Source organism: Pleurodeles waltl, chromosome 12 (genome assembly GCF_031143425.1).
Source record: "Pleurodeles waltl isolate 20211129_DDA chromosome 12, aPleWal1.hap1.20221129, whole genome shotgun sequence".
Lineage (NCBI taxonomy): Eukaryota > Metazoa > Chordata > Amphibia > Caudata > Salamandridae > Pleurodeles > Pleurodeles waltl.
Genome location: NC_090451.1, coordinates 71,186,869 through 71,211,144, shown reverse-complemented (window position 1 = coordinate 71,211,144; position 24,276 = coordinate 71,186,869). Strand labels below are relative to the sequence as shown.

The 24,276-nt window shown below is 46.0% G+C and overlaps 1 protein-coding gene across 1 annotated transcript in view; it reads left to right on the top strand.

Annotated features, from left to right (window-relative positions):
• LOC138268028 (unconventional myosin-Vb-like) overlaps positions 1-24,276 on the top strand; it is a 160,552-nt gene that overhangs the window by 14,691 nt on the left and 121,585 nt on the right. The window contains exons 2-3 of the mRNA XM_069217350.1: positions 20,221-20,331; positions 20,572-20,734. Coding sequence (XP_069073451.1) covers positions 20,221-20,331; positions 20,572-20,734 — 274 coding nt within the window. The remainder of the gene's footprint in view (positions 1-20,220; positions 20,332-20,571; positions 20,735-24,276) is intronic.

Genomic DNA, 24,276 nt, shown 5'->3' with positions numbered 1-24,276 from the left:
AACGAAAATGTATGGAAATAGCGTCACCTATTGTAATTATTTTTTTTTAACCATATTAACGTATTTGTTTCAAACACTCTTCTGAAATAACAAAAAATTTGCATTTGTTCCTAATTCTGATATATTCTGAAATACTTCCACAGTACATTTAAATGTTGTTATTTGCTAGAAAAAGACTGTTTCCTACCCTCAGTATTCAGCAAGGTTGTCTCATAAATCCTCACATTTTGAATTCAGAGAAAGAAAAGTAAACCAGCAAGACAGCGCCTGACATTTGACCTCGGCCTTTGAATGCACAGCAAATGTGACAAGATAAGAATAAGATTTAAAAGCCTGTTTACCGAAAGGGAGTTGGTGGGTAGGGCGACCAGATTTTGAGGAGCAAAAACCGGGACAGGTCAGACATAAAAGTAGGACTAAAGACTTTACTCTCACTTTTATATCTGGTCTGTCCCTTTTTTTGCGTAGCTTTGTACATGTGTTTTTATATATAAACGCACACACATTTACAAGACTACATATATAAAAAATTAGCTATGGCTTGACCACCCATTCTGTACCCCCAACCCGCCCCTATCCACCTCTCTCTGCTCCCCACTCCGTCTCTCTGCTGGGAGCAGACAGGGGACTGTGTTGCCTGATAGTAGCCTATCTGACCTTTGTCCCAAAAAACTGAACATTTATTTAATAATCTGACCTTTGTCCCAAAAACCAGGACATTTAAAATTATGAGAAGCGTCAGGACACCGGGACAGCCCTCTAAAAACCGGGACTGTCCAGGGAAATCCGGGACGTCTGGTCACCCTATTGGTGGAAGGATACAGTAAACATGGTTTAGGCACTGTGAGGGACAAACTGAACCTGGATAGCCTAGAGCAAATGAAGCCAGCAAATAAAAAGCCAGAAAATGGGAATTACAAACCACAAAGCCAATGGTAATCAACAAGTGGAATGCATTCCTAGGTCAACTTTCTGAAAGTCCCCATGATGTCTTTAGCAAGGCTGCAGCCTAAAAACTATGCTGTCGCTCTTGATAAATGACTCTGTAAAATCCAAAATCTATTCTGAAGGATAATCTAAAATCTGATTGACACATCCAGCAAGCAGTGGCTGGAGGGACTGTCCCCCAACTCTTTCTCTAGGTATTTTTTTTTTGTTTCATTGCATGTGCATTAGCAAATAGCTCAAGCTGTCTTTATGCCAGATCTAACCAGCAGGAGATGCCTAGCTCCCACTTGTCAAGTAAAGGGTCTTCTACCAGGTGTGAATTTTATCACTCGAGTGACTTGCATATTTTCGTTGGCTCTCTAGTTTCAGGTTTGGAAGTGCCATAATGAGGCCTGTAAATTCATTTGAATTGTGCTATGTGCTATGTGTATTTTTTTTTTTTATTTTTTTTTTTTAACTAGAAAAAGTTGTAAAGAAATTAAGAGTTTTCAGAGAGAGGCTTGACTAAGGGGGTTTATATACAGTACATCAATCACATGTGAAAGTAAGTACAAACCACATTGTAGGAGGCTGGCCTGGTTTGTAGTGGGTACCAAGGGGTACTTACACTCTGCACCAGGTCCAGGTATCCCTTATTAGTGCAGAAGAGGTGTCTAGCAGCTTAGGCTGATAGAAAATGGTAGCTTAGCAGAGCAGCTTAGGCTGAACTAGGAGACATGCAAAGATCCCACTATACCACTGGTGTCATATGCACAATATCATAAGAACACACAATACACAGATATACTAAAAATAAAGGTACTTTATTTTTATGACAATATGCCAAAAGTATCTCAGTGAGTATCCTCAGTATGAGGATGCCAAATGTACACAATACCAAAATTATGCAGTAATAGCAATAGAAAACAGTGCAAGCAATGTACAGTCACAATAGATTGCAATGGGAGCACATAGGTATAGGGGCAACACAAACCATATACTCTAGAAGTGGAATGCGAACCACGAATGGACCCCAAACCTATGTGAGCTTGTAGAGGGTCGCTGGGACTGTAAGAAAACAGTGAGGGTTAGAAAAATAGCCCACCCCAAGACCCTGAAAAGTGGGTGCAAAGTGCACCTAAGTTCCCCAGAGAGCACAGAAGTCGTGATAGGGGAATTCTGCAAGGAAGACCAACACCAGCAATGCAACAACGATGGATTTCCAGACGAGCATACCTGTGGAACAAGGGGACCAAGTCCAAGAGTCACACTCAAGTCGGGAGTGGGCAGATGCCCAGGAAATGCCAGCTGTGGATGCAAAGAAGCTGCCACCGGATGGTAGAAGCTGTGGATTCTGCAAGAACGAAGAGGACTAGGAACTTCCCCTTTGGAGGATGGATATCCCGCGTCGTGAAGAAGCTTGCAGAGGTGTTCCCATGCAGAAAGACCGCAAACAAGCCTTGCTAGCTGCAAGGGTCGCGGTTAGGGATTTTTGATGCTGCTGTGGCCCAGGAGGGACCAGGATGTCGCCAATTGCGTGAGGAGACAGAGGGGGCGTCCAGCAAGACAAAGAGCCCTTTCAGAAGCAGGCAGCACCCGCAGAAGTGCCGGAACAGGCACTACGAAGAAGAGTGAACCGGAGCTCACCCGAAGTCACAAAAGAAGGTCCCACGACGCCTGAGGACAACTCAGGAGGTCGTGCACTGCAGGTTAGAGTGTCGGGGACCCAGGCTCGGCTGTGCACAAAGGAAATCCTGGAAGAGTGCACAAGAGCCGGAGCAGCTGCAAATCATGCGGTACCCAGCAATGCAGTCTAGCGTGGGGAGGCAAGGACTTACCTCCACCAAACTTGGACTGAAGAGTCACTGGACTGTGGGAGTCACTTGGACAGAGTTGCTGGATTCGAGGGACCTCGCTCGTCGTGCTGAGAGGAGACCCAGAGGACCGGTGATGCAATCTTTTGGTGCCTGCGGTTGCAGGGGGAAGATTCCGTCGACCCACGGGAGATTTCTTCGGAGCTTCTAGTGCAGAGAGGAGGCAGACTACCCCCACAGCATGCACCACCAGGAAAGCAGTTGAGAAGGCGGCAGGATCAGTGATACAAGGTTGCAGTAGTCGTCTTTGCTACTTTATTGCGGTTTTTCAGGCTTCCAACGCAGTCAGCGGTCGATTCCTTGGCAGAAGGTGAAGAGGGAGATGCAGAGGAACTCTGATGAGCTCTTGCATTTGTTATCTAAAGAATTCCCCAAAGCAGAGACCCTAAATAGCCAGAAAAGGAGGTTTGGCTACTTAGGAAGGAGGATAGGCTAGCAACACAGGTAAGAGCCTATCAGAAGGAGTCTCTGACGTCACCTGCTGGCACTGGCCACTCAGAGCAGTCCAGTGTGCCAGCAGCACCTCTGTTTCCAAGATGGCAGAGGTCTGGAGCACACTGGAGGAGCTCTGGGCACCTCCCAGGGGAGGTGCAGGTCAGGGGAGTGGTCACTCCCCTTTCCTTTGTCCAGTTTCGCGCCAGAACAGGGCTGGGGGATCCCTGAACCGGTGTAGACTGGCTTATGCAGAGATGGGCACCATCTGTGCCCATCAAAGCATTTCCAGAGGCTGGGGGGGGGCTACTCCTCCCCAGCCCTGACACCTTTTTCCAAAGGGAGAGGGTGTAACACCCTCTCTCTGAGGAAGTCCTTTGTTCTGCCTTCCTGGGCCAAGCCTGGCTGGACCCCAGGAGGGCAGAATCCTGTCTGAGGGGTTGGCAGCAGCAGCTGCTGCAGTGAAACCCCAGGAAAGGCAGTTTGGCAGTACCCGGGTTCTGTGCTAGAGACCCAGGGGATCATGGAATTGTCTCCCCAATGCCAGAATGGCATTGGGGTGACAATTCCATGATCTTAGACATGTTACATGGCCATGTTCGGAGTTACCATTGTGACGCTATACATAGGTAGTGACCTATGTATAGTGCATGCGTGTAATGGTGTCCCCGCACTCACAAAGTCTGGGGAATTTGCCCTGAATGATGTGGGGGCACCTTGGCTAGTGCCAGGGTGCCCACACACTAAGTAACTTAGCACCCAACCTTTACCAGGTAAAGCTTAGACATATAGGTGACTTATAAGTTACTTAAGTGCAGTGGTAAATGGCTGTGAAATAACGTGGACGTTATTTCACTCAGGCTGCAGTGGCAGGCCTGTGTAAGAATTGTCAGAGCTCCCTATGGGTGGCAAAAGAAATGCAGCCCATGGGGATCTCCTGGAACCCCAATACCCTGGGTACCTCAGTACCATATACTAGGGAATTATAAGGGTGTTCCAGTATGCCAATGTGAATTGGTGAAATTGGTCACTCGCCTGTTAGTGACAATTTGTAAAGAGAGAGCATAACCACTAAGGTTCTGGTTAGCAGAGCCTCAGTGAGACAGTTGGGCATCACACAGGGAACACATACATATAGGCCACAAACTTATGAGCACTGGGGTCCTGACTAGCAGGGTCCCAGTGACACATAACAAACATACCGAAAACATAGGGTTCTCACTATGAGCACTGGGCCCTGGCTAGCAGGATCCCAGTGAGACAGTGAAAATACCTGACATATACTCACAAACAGGCCAAAAGTGGGGGTAACAAGGCTAGAAAGAGGCTACCTTCTCACACACATTCAATGGGAGGGAGGACGGTGCTGGCATGATAGCAACAGCATTCTCAAGTGCATTGTGGTATGTGCAGTTTATAATAGTATTTGTAATGGGAGTGAAGATGCTCGCCATTAAATACCATTACAGCTTTGTTTCTTGCTATTTGCCTTTCATCAGTTGGGGTCCATAGCGGTTGGTGTCAGGGAAAGGTAGTGGGGCAGCGTGGGGTAGCAGTAATAAAACAAACAAAAAAAGAACGTACGTGCCGCTCACTGCTCTTCTGCCGTGTTTGTGCACAGGCTGAGGCTCCCAGACTCCCCTATGGCCAATCTAGATGCTGCTCTCATGCAGGTAATACCCATGAGAGCAGCAACGGGATTGGGTGTAGCAGGCGGGTTTTGCACTCCATCGAGGCCTGGGAGCCTGTGTCTGCTGTTCTCCACCCAACAATGCAACTGGGTTGGAGAGATGTCAATGCGCATGTCGGTTTGGCCGTCCTAAGACTGCTGGCCAAACTGACACGTGCACTGACGGCGGTGCCCCCCAACTCCTTCACATTTCTTCTTATGGGCCCGACCCCAAGACTCTGCTGCTAATGAAAATGATAATAAACCTGTTATTTTGTTTTACATTTGCCTCTGCTGGCAGGGGGGCAAAACTTCTCTGCCATAACAGAGGAGCCACCGCTGGTTGGGGTGCTTAACTTGGTGCATTTGTTACTCATGTCTGGTACCGCTCCATGCCTAAGTGTCGGTGGGTTGCACCTGTGCCTAGAGTCCTGTTCAGCACCCCCAAAACAAAGGCCTGTACACTGCTGACGTATGACACATGGCATGAAACGTATAGCCAGCCACCCAGTGTTGGCATGCTGATACTAGAAGGCAAGCGTCTTTTATTGGGATTTTATACAGACCTGCAGGATATTGCGGCACAGGTTGGCAAATAAAAGCACTAGATGTGCCTGTAAAATACTGGCCTGGTGGCAACCATAGTCTAGCTTTCCTGTAATGACTTAAAGTATGCAAAAAACAAACCTGTTGCATTAAATATTTCCTTTCCTGCTGACTACTGCTCATTTTAGAAAAACAAAGAGAAGTGGGAAAGACATTTCTCGTAATTTGTTGCTTAAACGGCAATTGTAACTGCTCTGTGACTTGCCTTTCACCTTGGCTACGTCGCTACTCAACTGTGGAACCGGTTCCTGGATGTAGCTAGGTCCATTTCCGTGAAACCACATCTCAAGTAGCTTAGTTGCTGGGATTTCACAGCGCTCTTTTTATAAAGTGTACATCATAACTACGTGTTCGCAACCAAAATACAGATGGACTGCCTTGGTACAGAAATCCAGTCTTTGCCTCGCTCTGTGGAGGTCTGACGCGCTCTTGAAAGGTGCTGTCATACTTTTTTTATGGCGGGAAGAAGTAAACATTTCATGCTGTATCTTGTTCTGGATAAATCCAGCACATATACCACAAGTAATGTCATTTTGCGCCTCCTGGTAGTACCAAATGCTCCGTATTTAAGACGGCGTAAATGGTATGTTCTAAAAAAAAAAAAAAAAATGGTAGGTACATGAGACTGCATCTATTCGCAGTAACCTCTATGGCTATACAACACAGGCGGCTCTTTGTCTCGGTACAAGCCCCTTGACAGCTGTGCACTCTGCCAACCAAAGCGCCCCCAGGAGTATGGGGCTAAGATTTCCAAACGCAGGTCAGTGCCTCTCCATGGGTACGAAGCACTATATAGTTATAACTATAATACTTTAGTTCTTGAATCAATCAATCAGTGGATTTGTAGAGCGCTACTTGCCACCCGTGAGTTCTTAACACTGGTGCTCAGCCAGTTTCTAAGCGCTCCCTGTATGGCAAACGTGTGAGCACAGGAAGTTAACCCACTCAAGATTACACAATGTGTTCTAGTGTGGGAGCTGGGAGTGAAGTCCCGTCTTCTGGTTCTGTATACAAAGTACATAGTAGACCATTATTCTTTGAAGTATGCTGGAGTTGTTGGTGGTGGGGGGGACCATTCGTTCTCTTACCTCAACCTCACCTCTAATTTTAAGTGGGGCCAGGGCCAGTTTTTCGATGCCTGCTGTGACACAGCCTTTGTCGTCCATCCTACCCTAGATGGTGTGTTTAGCAACTATTCCCTTGAACCTTACCCAACCCCTCGATTCTGCACCTCTGCCACCTTCATTCTCCTGGCTCTGACCTATAGAGTGGTCTAGTCCACTTCTAGGCATGGTGCCAGCCTCTTGGAACCCTCATGGTCCGGTGCGCATGGTGGCAGTGGGTGCCGTGGGCCATCTGGTGCTGCAAGTTTAGGTTCCTCGCCATGGACTTCAACGTGCTGCCCCTTGGGTGGGCGATGTCTGGTAAGAGTTGAATTTGTAAGAAGGGGAGGGCCCATAACAGATGGTGGCATCTGACTCACTGATTTCTAGATCTCCATCCCTCCGGTGACAGTGGCATCCCTGATGCCCATATCACCTTGCTGTGGTGGCAATTACCTGCATCCTTTCCCCTGAGCTGGTAGCGTCCCACTTCACTCACCAGATCCGATCCCTGTGTGCCAGCTGCCCCCGTATTCCTACATCGAGTGCCTGTGGTGGGGTGCCATGCACAATGCCCAGATCACATCTTTCCAGTGCTAGTTGCCCTCCTGATGCCCACATCCCAACGCCTGTTTTGGCAGCAGTTTGCATGATGCTCCAATGAATTGGCACCCATGACGCTGGTGACACTCAGTTCATGGTGCCACCATAGTACAGTGACACTTGCCTATCTGATGCCCAGACCAGAAGGCAGTAAAAATGTGCTATTCGGTGCCCGGCTATGGTGGCACCAGGGGTGCATTGTACGTGTATGTTTGCATCTGTAAGAGTAGGCCATTTAGCAGGAGTGGAGCTACCAGTGGTGTAGCAGGTGAAGTGGCACCGGGACCCAGAGCTCTGAGGGCCCCTTGAACCCTGATATTTGCTGTAGTTTACTACCCCCCAACAATCAAAGGGGTAATTTTCCTCGGTTGACCCGGGCCCATGGCAACAAATGCTACTTTGTAATGTGTGTGTAGGTTTTGTTATGATTGAGTTTTAAGAAACTTTCTTGGGCTGCCATGTGGAATACCGCCCCCCCCTCCCCCCCCCCCCCCCCCCCGGTACAGGAATGCGTGCTACTCACCGAAAAGTGCTTCGACGCCTCGTCAGGGTTAGTAAGCGTTATATAAATACGATTACAATACAATACAATTTACTTAAAAGAAATCTGATGAATTATAGCCTCGTGGTAGTGTGTTGGAGAAATGGCGTGGCTGGCTACTTTTAAATCTTACAACCGCCCTGAGGTGTTTGGACAGGGAGAAGTTTGAGCTTTGCATGTTTGAGAAGGATCCGCGCTCTATTATCCCATGCCTTGTTATCGAAGTAATCTATCCGAAGGGAGGTCAAGTAACTCCTCTCGTGTTCCTGCCCGCCACCTGCTTACCACCACCCCCCCCCCCACCCCCCCCCCACCCCCCGCCCACCCCCCGCCACAGGAAGGGAGGCAGGTGTCCACCGTTTTCTCTGCACAAAAGTTGAGAATTTATATTTTTTTCCTTCTTCTCTCCATTCTGTCACAAGTTATCAGAAAAGGTCGTCGGGTAATACAAAATTTAATTTAATTTGGGGTTTGGATAAAAGCATAGGAGCATTCAAAAACTTAATTTAGAACGTGAAATCCAGATAACCTCACAAACTCTACTAGAGTGCGTCGTAGGGTTTTGGATTGTCTGTGTTGTATAATTTTAAAATATTGATTTTTTAATGTTTGTTTATAGAAGTTCGGTGCATATTCACTGTTATTCGGAAAAGTGTGTGTGAGACACACAAAGCGGTCCTTTGGCTGGTAGCCAGCAGTCCGCCTCTGATCTCCGCCTCACAGATGTGCTCTTCTCACTCCCGTGTCCGCCCGCCCTGAGCTTCCCAAATGTCTTGGGAGCGGCGGGAGAACCTTTCTTATTGTGTGGTGAAATGTGACCGGGTGCACCATCCTTTCTACCCCTCCGGCCTGCCACCCACGGGTCACTAGATTTCTCCCCCCCCTTATTGGCGTCTGCCTTCAATATCTGCTCATGAAGAGATCCTTTCCCTCATAGCAGCCTTTTTTTCCTTCCTTCAGTGGCAACCAATTCTGGGGTCTAGAATTACCCCCGCGTTGCAGAATTGCAGGGTTTCAGGACCTGCAGCGGGGGAGGGAAGGCAGTGCATGCTGCAAGGGTACTCTGAGGACAGCGGGGCGCGCGCGTTGTCTCGAGAGACCCGTAGTGCCTCGCGCTCTGGCCACGAGGCCGATCACGTGCTCGTTGCGCGGGCCATGTGAGCAGCTTCTTCGAGGTGGCGAGTCGAGCCTCACCGAAGTGTGAGATGGTCCACGAGCAAGAGACATGAATGGACGAACTGACATGTCAGAACCACGAACAAACCACTTATTTATTCAGTGAGGTATAGCGCTAACCAACCAGCCCCAGACACCCTTTGGCCCGAAACCCCTAAAGCAGTGGGTCCCAACTTTTTGACTTTTGTGGACTCCCACTTTAGCATTCTGGGGACCCCTCACTGAAAGCTGTGGACCTAACCTGTAAATATTATTTATTTTTCTACGCAGCCCAGGACACCATGAGGAGGCCTCGCGGACCCCCAGGTGTCCCTGGACCACAGATTTGGAAAAACTGCCCTATAGCATAGGATGACGCATAAAAAGTTACTTCATCATAGGAGTGGCAGTCACAGCGTCCTCTCCTCCATTTACGGTCATGGCTGAGGTAAAACTTTGCAATGTGTATTACACAGGCATGTAATTCATTAACTACAGTGATGTATAAACTACATGCAGAGAGCTTCTGATTGTCTGAGCGCTATACAAAACAACAGTAAATGGAACGACACGGAGCTACACAGACAAGAAAAGATACAGTTTGCACCCTCGAGGCTCGCTGGAGAAACCTCTTCCGAGGTTAGTCGGTACATTGTATGAGAAAACTTGAAGAAAAGATTAAAGGTGGGAGTGATAACTTCATAGACCAAATTAGGTTCAATTAGTGTTAGTGCACCTAGGAAATGATGGGTTTGGGCATTCCCAAAATCTGTCCGGAAGCTGAGGTTGTGAACATTCGAAAGAGTTGTGTCCTGGACATGAACACTTGTGAGACACTTATGAAACTGAGGGGAGGGGGGGGATAGCATTTGGGCCAGTAAGAGCCAAGGACATTTAATTGATTGATTTGGGAACATGGCAGGAGCTGGTCTAGGGAGCTGCTAAGAGCCAGCATGTGATATGTAAAGGAATCCTCCTCATGGCCTAGGGATGCTCTTAATGGGCGAGGGAGACAGCTGAAGGTGGGGGGTAGAACAGTAGTGCTTGGACTGACCACGTGTGGACAGTCTAAGTAGCCATGTTGGTGAGGAGAGGCAAGTTCTAGGAAAGTAGCCTCTTTCTAGCTTGGTTACCTCCTGCTAACCAGGACCCCAGTACCTGTGCTCTCTACTCTAAATTTGGTTGCTGGTAACTTTTTATCCCCACAATTGGCATACTAGTTTCCCCCAGGTAAGTCCCTAGTATATGGTACCTAGGAACCCAGGGCATTGGGGTTCCAGGGGATCCCTATGGGCTGCAGCACTTACTCTGCCAACCAATAGGGACCCCATGCAATGGTTCTGAAGGCCTGCCATAGCAGTCTGCGTGAACGGGGTGCACGCACCCGGTTTCAGTACAGGTCACTGCACCATGTTACTGTAAGTCACCCCTATGGTAGGCCCTCTCAGCCTAGAGGGCAGGGTGCTGGTACCTGTGTGTGAGGGAACCCCTGCACTAGCAGAGGTGCCCCCACAAACTCCAGCCCAATTTTTACTGGACTTCATGCATGAGTGCGAGGACGCCGTTTTATATGTGTACTGGACATAGGTCACTACCTATGTCCAGCTACATAATGGTAACTCCGAACCTGGGCATGTTTGGTATCAAACATGTCAGAATCCTACCCCAATGCTGTCACAAGTATTGGATGTATGATTCCACGTACTCTGGGGGATCCTTACAGGACCCCCAGCATTGCTACCACCAGTCTTACAGGGTTTTCCAGGTAGCTCAGCTGCTGCCACCCCTCAGACATGTTTCTGCCGTCTTGCTGCTTGAGCTGATCAAGCCCAGGAAGGCAGAACAAAGGATTTCCTTTGGGAGAGGGAGGTAACACCCTCTCCCTTTGGAAATAGGTGTGACTGGCTTGGGTGGGGTAGGTTCCCCATGTCACTGATTTGGTTTGAAGGGCATATTTGGTGCTCTCCATGCATAACCAGTCTACACCGGTTCAGGGACACCTCAGTCCCTGCTCTGGCTTGAAACTGGACAATGGAAAGGGGAATGTCCACTCCCCTGTCCATCACCACCCCAGGTGTGGTGCCCAGAGTTCCTCCAGATGGTTCCTGAGTTCTGCCATCTTGATTGCAAGGTTGGCAGGGAACTCTGGGAGCATCTGAGTGGCCAGGCCAGGCAGGTGATATCAGAGGCACCCTCTGGTAGGTAGTTACCTGGTTAGGTGACCAATCCCCCCCTCTTTGGGCTACATAGGGTCTTTCTCTGGGGTGGATCCTCAGATTCGGCTTGCAAGGCTCCAGCAGGACTCCTCTGCAACCTCTGCTTCGACTTCTGGCCTCGGGAACCATGACTGGACCCTCCAGGAACCTACAAGCCTCAGATCCACGAGAAAGACTCTTCTGCAACATTGTATCCGGAACTCCTGCCAGCTTCGCAACATTTCCCCGGCTGTGCATCCTAAGAAAAGTGCAACTCTTCAGCCTGCATAAGAAGAACTTCAGGTACCTGGCTGCAACGAGGACTGGCTGTGTGAATCTCCCCTCATCCTGAGTGGTGTGGGTCCTGCATAACAGGTAGTGGTCCAGAGAGTCTCCCTTGGTCCTCCCTACCAGCTGTTGCACTTTGATGGTGGTAAGTCCTTTCCACTCCCTGCAAGACAGTACCCCCATGCACTGTGTCCTTTGCAGCTGCCAAGGCTTGTTTGCTTTACCTCCAAGAGGAACTTCAGGCGACGTCTAGCTCCAGCCCCCAGCACTCCCTCCTGCAACTCCTGGGCCTCTGTGTGGTCCTCCGGCGACGTGGGAGCAACTTCTGTGGTGCTGTGTGGGCTGCTTCTGTGACTTCTGTGTCCCTGTCCTGTGGGACACCCGTGGGTGCTGCCTCTGCTCCTTAGAGATTTCTGCGACGCGGGGGGGGGGGGTACCCTGTGACTCCCCCTCCTGGGTAGAGTCCTCCTGGACCTTGCTGGTCCCCGGCAGCACCTCTTTTCCTCCAACCGCGAGTTTGCCTTTGCCAAGACTTGTTGGTGGAAATCCTCCACCAACACTCCTCTGCAATCCAGCTTCCAGGGTGGGAAACCTTTTGCATGCATCAGGAACTCTTCTCCAGCTTCTGTGCTGAAGTGCTGACCTGTCTTCCTTCTTTGTTGACCAACTCCAAAAGGTACCCATGTGTGGGTAGTATCTCCTACTCCCGCTGCACTCCACAGACACTTCTGGACTTGGTCCTCTCTCTCCACAGGTCTCCAACTTCGGTATTCCACTGCTGGTTCCTTGCGGACTGTTCCGGGTGTCTTCATTTTCTTCTTTTCATCCTTTGGGGTGGTTTTGGGAAAATCCAGTGTTTTACTCCTGCATTCCTGTTCGCTGGGGGGTTACTGTATTACTTACCTGTGTGGTTTCTTAGTAATCCAGGCTCCCCTCAACACGATTTACTTACCAAGGTGGGGACCCTGTGTTTGCATTCCACTTTCTTAATATATGGTTTGCCCCCCCCCCCCCCCCCCCGGGCTATTATTGCCTATTGCTATTTTACACTGTTTTCTAACCTTTTTCACGCCTCTTGCTGTTTATTAGTGTGTGTGTGTGTGTGTGTGTGTGTGTGTGTGTATATATATATATATATATATATATATTCTATCTATCTTACCTCCTGTTGGAGGGTTGCCTCTCTAGTATTTTTTGACACTGTGTACAAAAATTAAAGGTTCTCATTTTTGGAACAATCAAGTGTTTTCTTTCTTGTGTGTAAGTACTGTGTGACTACAGTGGTATTGCATGAGCTTTGCATGTCTCCTAGATAAGCCTAGGCTGCTCATCCATAGCTACTTCTAGAGAGCCTGGCTTCTAGTCACTGCCTACAATTCACTGAGAGGGGATACCTGGACCTGGCCTAAGGCGTAAGTACCATAGGTACCCACCACACTCCAGGCCTGCTTCCTACACAAGTCCATACAGAATCTGGCCTGGTTGAGTAATGGACACCAGGAGGAGTGACTTTCTTAAGGAGTGTCTGTGTGTGAGATTGGTTTTACAATATGACTGCCTCAAAGAGGAGCCTTGGTTGTATCTGGAGAGCACCTATGGAACCTTTCACTCCAGGTTGTCCTTTCCAGCTGAGCGTCTTATGTAGTTCGCTGTTACGTTTAATGATGATGGAAGAATAATCATCTGTTACATTATTGGGTGCACTTCTGTCACATCAATTTAAGCAAGGATGATATAACTAAATATAATCTTAATTTATAGATGTCTAAAACTAAGAAGGGACGGTGGGAGATTTGCAAATTATGGCAGAGAATGTAATTAAATATAAATTCTAGAGTAGCGTGCTACCCACTGTAAAACGCCTCCTGGTGGATAGTAAGTGCAATGTAAATATTTCAATACAAAATTTGCATTTAGATAATTTTAATATGAATACAAATAGCGAGGAATTGCATTCATTGTATAGTATGAACAGGATCTTAGCATAATTCCGAAATGCTATAGTCCCATTGGATGGGGACTGGACTTTCGATATTGTTCAGCTTCTTAAGTTGGCCTTACGTGTAATAAGCATTGTAGGTGGGAAATATTGGTGACTCAGAAATCTGGAAACTGATATTTAACAAAGCTTTGGTGGATTTCTGTTGGTTAGTGCATCTCACAAATAGGGACCACATATTTACATTTTGTAACTGTATTTATATAACGCTTATTAGCACTGACAAGGCGTTGAGCACGCTGCTGTGGAGCCCAAAAGGACTAGTGGTAGATTAGTAAAGGCAACTATGAGTTCATTTGAGTGGTGGACATGTGAGTGTATTACTTGGATTAAATTGAAAAATGGAGGGATAGAAGAGTGAAGAATTAAGAAAGTGTTAATTGGGAGATCATAGTATTAAGATGATGTTTGGGATGAGTAAAGGAGAGAGGGAGAAGGGACTGGGGAGATCATACTAGTAAAATGAGGTTTGGGATGGATGAGTCAAAGGAGAGATACATGAGGGAAGAATTTAGAAGGGTTTTAGTGTGGCTGGGGATGTTCTCATCAGCGACAGCAGCTTGTATCCTATTAGCTTGTGTGTCAGATCACTGTCCTCGTTCATTGAACCTAAACTCAGAGCTGGAAGGCCAAAATACACATAAGAATCTTAGAAATTCAACAGAAAGAGGTGCCTGGATAAGACCTGCTGGAAAATCTGTAGTTTGGATGAGGTCAGTGGAATGAGGGAACACAGCAACGAATAGCAACCTCAGGCTTTTCTTCGCTAAGCTAAAAAACACAGCCAGCGTATTAACCCGCAAACAGCAGAAGGATGTTTGTGCCTTATTCTAAGGGAGCCTGAATACGGAAATTGCAACTCTGAGGTGTACAGTGGATGTCAAGCTGGTAACTGGCTATCTGGAACCTCTAGGAAATAGTGGGTCTGGGTGTTCCCAAAATCTGTCAGTAAGTGTTGTTTGTAGACATTTCTTCGGAATCCTTTGAGACGATGTTCCATTTTGGACGAGGCAATTATCTAGGATACCCTGAGAAGAAAGGGGAAGGATTAGGAGGCTGGACTACTTAGCTGGAAGCTAGGAACACCATCCGGAGTTGGAATTAAGCTTACAGAAGGTGTTTTCGAATGAAGTCTCGGAGGCTGCAGATTGAGGGGTCCTTGTGTGAAGATTTATATGGAGCTTAAACATGTGAGCCAAGGAGTGGAAATTATCGCTCATCTTTCTAATTAAGCTAGGTGTTTACCTATGATCCTTGTCGGAAGCCTTGATGTGGGCCCTAAATAGGTGTGCTGATGAGGTTTGTACATTGATGCTTCCTAAGAGACATGTCTGATTTTGGAGTTGCAAGAGCGCTATTCCAGTGTCCACAAACCTGCTTTCTTGTCAGAGAGAGTTGAGTAAGGAAACATTCCCGAAGACTCGGTAGAATTAACTTTTTCTAGTTTTGTAGCACAACCTGTGTGCTAATCTGGTGGTAAGAATACAGAGGGAATGTGTTGTATGAATCTGATGTGTTTAGTGATATTATAAAAGCTGTGTGGTTTTGTGTATGTAAAGAGTGGGGTGTGGTTTTATTTATTTTTTTGGTCTGCTTTTATTACCAATACTTTAAAACGTACAGACGGCTTTTGGCTATTTATTTTATTTTTTATTTTTAGGTCTGCCATATGAGAACTTTAGATGATTCAGTAGACTGTTTGTTTTCCCCTAAAAATGCATAACGTAGATACCTAAAGCGACTTCTTTGTCCGTGGGTTCATCCATTAGTTTATTAAGTAGTCAATCACATTTTGCTTTTGCCCACCCCCACATAAAGCATACATCATTGGTCAGTGTGTCAGTCCACTTTACCACCTGTACACATCATTCAGGTCCATCTAAAATTGTTCCTATCTCTTGAGATTCAAAGGTGGTTCATAATGTACCTTTTATTTAATCGATTTTTAATATCATTAAATACCAGTCAAGTGTGTGTTCTTTGCTTCGTCTTACATTTTGTTAGGAAGTATTTAAGTGACTTTGTAACATTGTAGCTGCCAGAGAGTTTTTTTGTGCTTGGACAGTTGATCTGTTCTTGTCCCCTTCACAAATAATACTAAAACGCATGGAACAACTGAAGACTTTGTGTGTGTGTTTTTTTTATTTTTTTATTTTAAACCTCACTAGCAAAACCACCCTAACAATGCTTTTTAAATTTAAAACTATAGCAAGAATTAGATTGCCTCGTTTAGGTGACAACAGTCCTTAATGTTTTTTTTTTTTTTTTTTTTAATTTTGGAGCTTATGCTCGCAATAAAAAAAAATGTACCAGCTTGCGAAGGCCAGACCTATTGGCTATGCCACCACTTGTCTTTCAATCTTGACCCAGAACCACTATTCCTTATGGAATCCACACACTCCTGGAATTCCTAGACTGGTTGTGGAATCTGAAGGCTGTGCATGTGGGTAGTATTTCATCTGATGAAGGGAAGTCCACTGCAGAGCTCCTGAGGTGAAGCAATCTTTTACATATTTGGGTACAAGGTAAACTTTAAAGAACGTGACTATTCATGTCCAGTTGTACTCCAATGCGTGCCTGGGTCAGGTAAAGTGGCTGAAAGGTCCCTTAAAGTAACTTGCAGGAAAGTTAGAAACATCTGATAAAGATTCATTGTCAATTGCAAAACTGGGACACAGTGTTTAACAAATTATGATGGTAAAGGAAACCCAGAGGTGAATTGTGCAGGCAGTGCGTCAGAAATGTCTGTGAATATTAGAGTGTAGCAAAAGTAAAGGAAATTGTATCCGTTTGTCCAGCCCAGTTAGGCTGTACAACCTAAGTAGCTCTTGCCTTAGTGAGGTCTGCCGGTGTCTTAAAACAGGTTTCCATTAATGGATGTTTTTCATTCTCCTAAAAGGTGGCAAGCAGGTGCCAGGATTAAGACCGATCCTGGGATTATAATGGAATGAATGATTACACACTACCTTAAGATAACTTTCTGCCGCCTTACTTTATGCATGCATGGTGAGGATGCATGATGAAGGTGATGGACAGGTAATTCAATAATTCAATGATAAAACCCGCTAGAACGTAACAATAATGACATTAACATGTGCCTGCTGGAACAGGAGGGGTTCAGTTCTCACCACCTCTCCTTCTGGAATTCCCTGGCCCAGGGTTTAGCTTCTGCGTTATTCCTGCAGCACTGCCTGGATTATTCATTTCAGAAGAACTATGTTCGACCAATAGCTCCCACCTCAACAGAACGCATTCTCTTATCTTGCGAACCAAATCCTAATCTGTTGTGTTATCATCCTCCTGTGCTTGCTCTAAACTCGCCTATGTGTTTTTCCTGGTCTGGGAATTTCTTTCCACTTAGTTTGCGGCTGGTTGATGTGTCACTCGGATAAGACGTGGTGACGCATAGGTTTTATTCCAACTGAGGTAGACCTGTTTATTTGCATTGTATACCTTAACCTATCTTTCCTTGCCTTGTACGTGCTGGCATCACCTGGGTAGAGCAGGTATTCTTGAGTTGTCACTCCTTTGTGCTACACCTGGACCCACATTGTCACTTGGGAGCATTCTTTGTGTTATTGTGGGTAATGTGCCAGCTGCTGGTTAACTGCAATCAAGTGAGATAGGCTGGTCGTTGAATGGCCGGGTGGGTGTGTTCTTGTTGGTGTGCTGTCCAGTGCATGGTTTCAGTGTGTTAAACCCTCATATGGGTTGTATGCCTGGTGATGGTTCGGGGAGATGAAGTCTGTGGATCAGTCATGGGTTTTAGCCAGTTAACGAAGGTGTGGAGATAGTCTTTTAGATATGGAGCATGCTGAAAGAGACGCCCCAGTGCTATTGCTTGGGTAGAGCTTTTGGAACACGTGAAGTCCATGCAGAGCAATTTGTTATGATGAATCGGGTTGTGTTTAATTAGTTTGGGCTAATCCAGGAATCTCTAGTTTGCAAGGGGTAGGATCCAGCTCTAAGAAAATAAATTGAGAACTCCCTGGCTTGTTGCACAACCTAACCAGATGTTCTGCAAGATTTCAGTCTTGAATGGACTCCTGGAGAGCTAGTGATTCTTTTGTGCGATGGATGTGAGCCGGAAGCAGAGTCCAACATTCTGCTCCGTGGCAAGCCACAGACTGTGTTCCCAGTGGTCTTTTGTTGCTTTTTTGTTGTACGACAATTGCTTAATCAGAGCAGCATCCGGGGTACACTTCTTATTAATCCCTTCGTTTACTGGGGACCCTCGAGTCACACAGCCCACCGGGCCACACAACGCCTTAAGCACTATCCATTGTCTCGCTTCTGCAGTTGCAACCTGGCCAGTGCCAAGAGGATGTGCTTCTGGGGGGCCCTTGGCTCTAAAAAGGGCTCCCTTTGGCTCGAATTTGAGTTTTCTTCAATTCATACAAATCTCTGGGTGATGATCCCAGGTGGCTTTCGCTTCAGCCGGCACTTGAACTGATGAATGAAGCTGGGTGCAGTGCTGCAGTGATTCAAGAAAAAAAAGAAGAATTCATATTTTAGCTTGTTTGGACATAAAATGTGTCTATTCCCGAACCTCTGTCATTTACATTCTTTAGCTGCCAAGAGTTTTTGACTCATGAAATCTGGCAGAATAGATTGTGGCAGCACTTAAAGCAGCTCAGCATCCTTCCTAGTTGTGCTCCTTCAATACAGCTGGATTGCATTTTGGGATGTGTATTCCTTGCCTCTATCATCTCTATTTTTAATCTGGATTTACAGTAACAAATTGACAAATTAAACGGTCACTGCAGTTCAATTTTCTCCGTGGTAATCCTGATCATTAAAGCTCAGCAAAAGAACCTAACCTTGAGCAGTCGTGCTGCGGAACAAGTTGAAGGATAAAACATCCAAATGACTGGATCCCTGACAAAGAAGCCAACAGGGCCTGTCACTGCCATATTGTAGCATCCAAGCAAGCCGTGCATGCTTTCTTGGGTACTGGATGCTAAGCAGGATGCTCACTCCCCCACCCTTGCCTGTAGAACACATTAAGGAACATGTTGGGTGCTGAGCCCTGGAGCAGTTTCCTTGCCCGATCAGATTTCTAGCGAGGCTTCCATCCTGAAGATAGCAGTCCTCAACCCCTTGCCCGGCTATGTTTTCACACGCACCTTGTGATTTGCCCTCTCAATGCAGCTGAAAAGGCAATTGGGATTGTCTTTCATCTCTTAGCCAAGCTAATTGCCTCTTTGGACCCCTTAATCTCACTGTTTTCCATCTCACCGTGCATCGTTGCCTACTCCAAGAAGCGCGGAAGATTCAATTTAACTCTTCCTTCCACTGCTTAGAATAACATCAGAAGGCCTAATATGGGCCTCCAATTATAGAGTTTTCTGAGGATTGGACAGCCTTACTTGGAAGGAATGGTGGGTCACTTTCTAGAATGAAAGGTGTGGTGGGTAGGGTCATTTCTAGTATTTAACCTTCCACAGTATTGCTAAGCATTTGCCTCATCGTTGGTGGCAGTCATTTTACAGACAGGCGGGGAGTGATCTGAAAAAAAAAAACTCACTGACCTCTCATTGCCCACTGCTCTCTTTTACCGGAATGTAGACTGCTTTATGGACAAGGGATTGCATGTTAAGTCTTTGACTGTTTTGTAGATTGCACGTATTTGCATTAAGAGCCTCATATGCTTGGTATTCTGTGGCTTTTGGGAGGCTACTCTGGCTCATGTGCGTGGGTGATGTTTGCCATCGGGAAGCTTAGCAATGCCCCGTTAGACCGCCTTTGTCCCGCCCCTCGTCTGCTCACCTCAGTATACCACTACTTCCTATCTTGGCTGTAATTTGTCTGAGCAATCCCCTGGCTAACTCATCCTGCCCCATGTGGCTGATACTGCTTTCGCCCCTCGCAGGGAGGTGATTTTTAGCCACAGGCTGTAAAGTTTTCCTGCTGTCCTCCTACCTCCCCCTCCCACATCCAACCAATGATTCATCATTTCTGTCCTAGTAGTACTTGATTTTGGATCAACGGCTTAACCTGTTTGTAAAATCCATTTGGCATAAGGGATGCCACATGCTTTCTAAAGCCACTGATTATAAGTGATGTATTTAATCAGGATACATGCTTGAAATGGAGATGAGTATCTTTCTGTACCAACTGTTGAGCGCGATTTGTTTTTAGTGTGTGTGTGTGTGGGGGGGGGGGGGTTGATGGTGCGCTAATTGAGAATCTGGATTGAAGCTGGAGGACACCTACAAGCTTCCGTGAACAAAGATATTACGGTAGAGCAAGCACCGATCACGATTCAGTTCGGAGAGCATGAAGCCCCTAATTGATGTTTGAAGATGGAGAATCCCTGTTGGTGTCTGTTTAACACTCTAATAGGAGCACAGGATCATGCTGTTCTAAACCCATGGCTATTTCTTTTTATTTTTTTTACATGACTTTGATTTCTTGGAGATATGTGAAGTGGCAACCAGGTGTGCGCAACATTGAGAGTAGTAAATGCACAGTGAGGTGTTGTGGTTGGGTCTGTTTCTGTTGGAGAAGGAGTAGGGCTTATCTGCATATGTTTCATCCAAGTTTGTAGTTGCACAGCTGACCTAAAAAATTGACTTGCATACTTCCCAGAGTAATTATCAGTGAACAATTCAAATGTACAACTAGAAACATTTTGTCGTTTATTGGGAGTTGAATACGTGTGGTCTGCTTAATGGTAGTGGACTTTAGGTTTCATGTGGCTCAGGTTGGAGTAACAACCCACATTGTTAGTCTTTGTTCTGCATCGATGAATGATTTTCTACATTACAACAGTTTTTTAGAGTGTTTGTCAGGTAAGTAACTTCTGTCCACCTCTCGCTCCTTTAGGGCACCTGGGTCTGGATCCCGGACAGCCAGGAGGTATGGAAGGCGGCTGAGATCATTAGAGACTATCAGGAAGGTGACTCTGCACTTGTGCTCCGGCTTGAAGATGGGACGGTGAGTTGCTGCTTCGCCTAAGATATGGTGTTTTGAAAGCTTATATATTCAAATGGATTCTCTGTTGTTACAACACTTGGACGACTTCAACTCTCTTCTAGACTCAGTTTAATGTTGGAAAAAATCCTTTTCGATTGATGCAAAGTTTTTGCTCTGCCACATTACCTATAACAGCTGGCCCATTTTTATACTTCCGATGATTTATTTTTTCTGAACTAATTGACTTTTTTGATTTTCAAGGTCATTGATCATGCAGTTGATAAACCTCTTCCCTTTTTACGGAACCCTGACATCTTGATTGGAGAAAACGACCTCACCGCACTTAGCTACCTGCACGAGCCAGCTGTCCTTCACAACCTCAAAGTGCGATTTCTGGAAGCAAGCTCCATCTACACGTACTGCGGTAAGATGGGTCCACCAAGGGGGCAACTTGAGACATCTAGCTAGTACAAATACAAGAGAACAGGACAGCACAACCTCGCCTGAGAACAAGATTGCCTTCAAAAGCTGGGCCTCCCAATATATCGTTTACCTAAGCCTCGAGTCTTTGATTTGCCAAGTGATTTGGTTTGCTACACCTTCCAACCCCACGGCTTAAAGGATAACATTGTTTGGAATGGTGGCAGTATCCAGTTTTTTTATTTTCATTTTTACCTCCCTTGTACCACTAGTGGATGTGGTTTCTTTCAAGAAATGGACTACACGGGTGCATCACAAATCCTTAGGTTGCTGAATGTGGTCCTCATTGCCCAATTCTGTTGGATATAGAGACCGGCGGCCCATGACCTACACAGCTGCAGCCTTCACCATAACTAATATGTTGGGTGTATTGGCGAAGAAACAAAACCATTGTAGTTCCTTTCCACAGAACTAGGATGACCAACCTTACAGCGTGTCTGTTGACGGTGGATAATGAAGATTAGAATCCATTGTCTGTTTCTACTGCTGTAACAGCTCTATTTCTACTACACTGTTGTAGGAAACCGTAATTTTGTCCCAGTTGCCCCCCACACACACTTTTTGTCCCATTTAGAACTACTAGATGCTGGTTTTCAACTCAAACTGTGCACGAAGGCTAATCAGACCTCAGTAACAGTGCTCTTTCCCCTAAAACAAGTAAAGTCTAACTGTAACCCAATTGGCATGGATTTTAGCACCCCTGTCAGTCCATAGTAAATGGTACCACTTTTACCTAGAGCATGGGTACTAAAGAGAGTCCCTAAGGCCTGCGGCATATCTTTTGCCACCCTAAGGGACCCACGCGCAAATTACACAACTTCTTGCATTGCAGACTGCGTGACATGGTGCAAACCATGTTTGAAAGCATGGCATGGCTAACTTCTGTGTCAGACACATGGACTGTTATGGGCTGTGTGTAAGCCACCCCTACAGCAGGCCTTGGAGCCCTAAGGCAGGGTGCATTGTACCATGTGAGAACATATCTGCATGAGCAGATATCCCCTGTAATGTCTAGTTCCTTTGCTAAGTATTATAAGTGAGCAGGGAAGCCATCTCAAGGCATGTTCTGGGCACTTGTTAAAACGAGTTACCCAGATACTTAATGGCTTCACTGAAACCTATGGTGTTTGGTATCAAATGCCTTGTCTTAATAAATCTGTACTGATGCCAGTACTAGATTTATTAAGACATGCACCCAGAGGGCACCCTAAAGGTGGAAAGGTTGCACGGATGATGCCTCTGTGGCACTGTGTGTTTGTCACAATGCAAATACCCAGATAAGCGTAGAGTCAATGCACAGCTTCTGCAGACACGTGTCAGGCAAAGCTTCACCTTAGTGCTGGGAAACCCGATATTCGGGTAGCCACGTGCTTTATAAAATTGAAGAATAGAATAAAATCAGTTTGGAGTTGGAATGGCACAGTGGCTGTTTGCTGTAGTTGAACCTTTTCACTCTGTCCTCTTCTTTTTCGCTGTGTTGCAGTTGCCACCACATGTTAGTCTCAGAACCCCTAAACTAGGGGTCTTCAAACTTGGGGGTGGGTGGAATCCCTCATATGATCCCTCATATGATCCCAGGGTGTGGGGGAGTTCAGGCTCTGTCCAAAAGAAGCATTATACTGACAACAGGGCTTTGTTTAAGTTGGAAAAAAAATGAGCAGCATTCAACCGCTCTGTAATGGGCCATCACTAATCTGGTTTGTCATTCATATCCAAGCTTGGAGTGTGTCAAAGGGGAAGAGACTCCAACTACTCTTCAAAACCCCCACCCCACCGCTAATAATCACAATGTGGATACTTTTACACGTTAGTACGGCCTGTTTGTCCAGAATAGTACGTTTGGCATAATGTTTCGACTGAAATTTTAAAACGGTAACAGAACTTAAAAGCAATGTTTTTAAACTCTAGGCATATTTAAACATTGCCACTTCAATAGAATAATTGTGAAAAATTCAGAGGGGAGTGATTTGTACACAAGAAAATTTGTCAATAGCCCCTATAATAGATAGATATTAAGAACAATATATAGTTTTTTTTCTGGAATAAAAACCATTCCGGCAGTTACTAACCACTGATTCTGAAGGACACTTTAAATTTGTTATTTTAGTTCCCTAATTGGGGATACTAGAAAAAGAGGCACAGAATATCCATTAGCAGGGCTGATTCTGATATTAACTAAGAGGATAGCCAGCTGTACTACTTTTGTTACTCTAGGTACCACTCGCAGCCCAGCCCAACCTAGCTCTTCTCTACATATGTGATGTGCTCCTGTTTAGAAAGGGTGGGGTTCTCCAAGTGCAACTGATATGGAGAACTGTAATGAAACAGGTTTTTTACCCCCCACGTTTTTTGCTCCCATTCTGACTGCTAGGTACCTATGTAATTACTCTGAAATGCCATGAGTTCGGCAAACAGGACCTGACCCTTAAAATTGTGGTGTTTTAATATATTGTTCCTAATTGGCATAGCCTCATTTACAGGGAGTGAAGAATTATTAGGCAAATGAGTATTTTGACCACATCATCCTCTTTATGCATGTTGTCTTACTCCAAGCTGTATAGGCTCGAAAGCCTACTACCAATTAAGCATATTAGGTGATGTGCATCTCTGTAATGAGAAGGGGTGTGGTCTAATGACATCAACACCCTATATCAGGTGTGCATAATTATTAGGCAACTTCTTTTCCTTTGGCAAAATGGGTCAAAAGAAGGACTTGACAGGCTCAGAAAAGTCAAAAATAGTGAGATATCTTGCAGAGGGATGCAGCACTCTTAAAATTGCAAAGCTTCTGAAGCGTGATCATCGAACAATCAAGCGTTTCATTCAAAATAGTCAACAGGGTCGCAAGAAGCGTGTGGAAAAACCAAGGCGCAAAATAACTGCCCATGAACTGAGAAAAGTCAAGCGTGCAGCTGCCACGATGCCACTTGCCACCAGTTTGGCCATATTTCAGAGCTGCAACATCACTGGAGTGCCCAAAAGCACAAGGTGTGCAATACTCAGAGACATGGCCAAGGTAAGAAAGGCTGAAAGACGACCACCACTGAACAAGACACACAAGCTGAAACGTCAAGACTGGGCCAAGAAATATCTCAAGACTGATTTTTCTAAGGTTTTATGGACTGATGAAATGAGAGTGAGTCTTGATGGGCCAGATGGATGGGCCCGTGGCTGGATTGGTAAAGGGCAGAGAACTCCAGTCCGACTCAGACGCCAGCAAGGTGGAGGTGGAGTACTGGTTTGGGCTGGTATCATCAAAGATGAGCTTGTGGGGCCTTTTCGGGTTGAGGATGGAGTCAAGCTCAACTCCCAGTCCTACTGCCAGTTCCTGGAAGACACCTTCTTCAAGCAGTGGTACAGGAAGAAGTCTGCATCCTTCAAGAAAAACATGATTTTCATGCAGGACAATGCTCCATCACACGCGTCCAAGTACTCCACAGCGTGGCTGGCAAGAAAGGGTATAAAAGAAGGAAATCTAATGACATG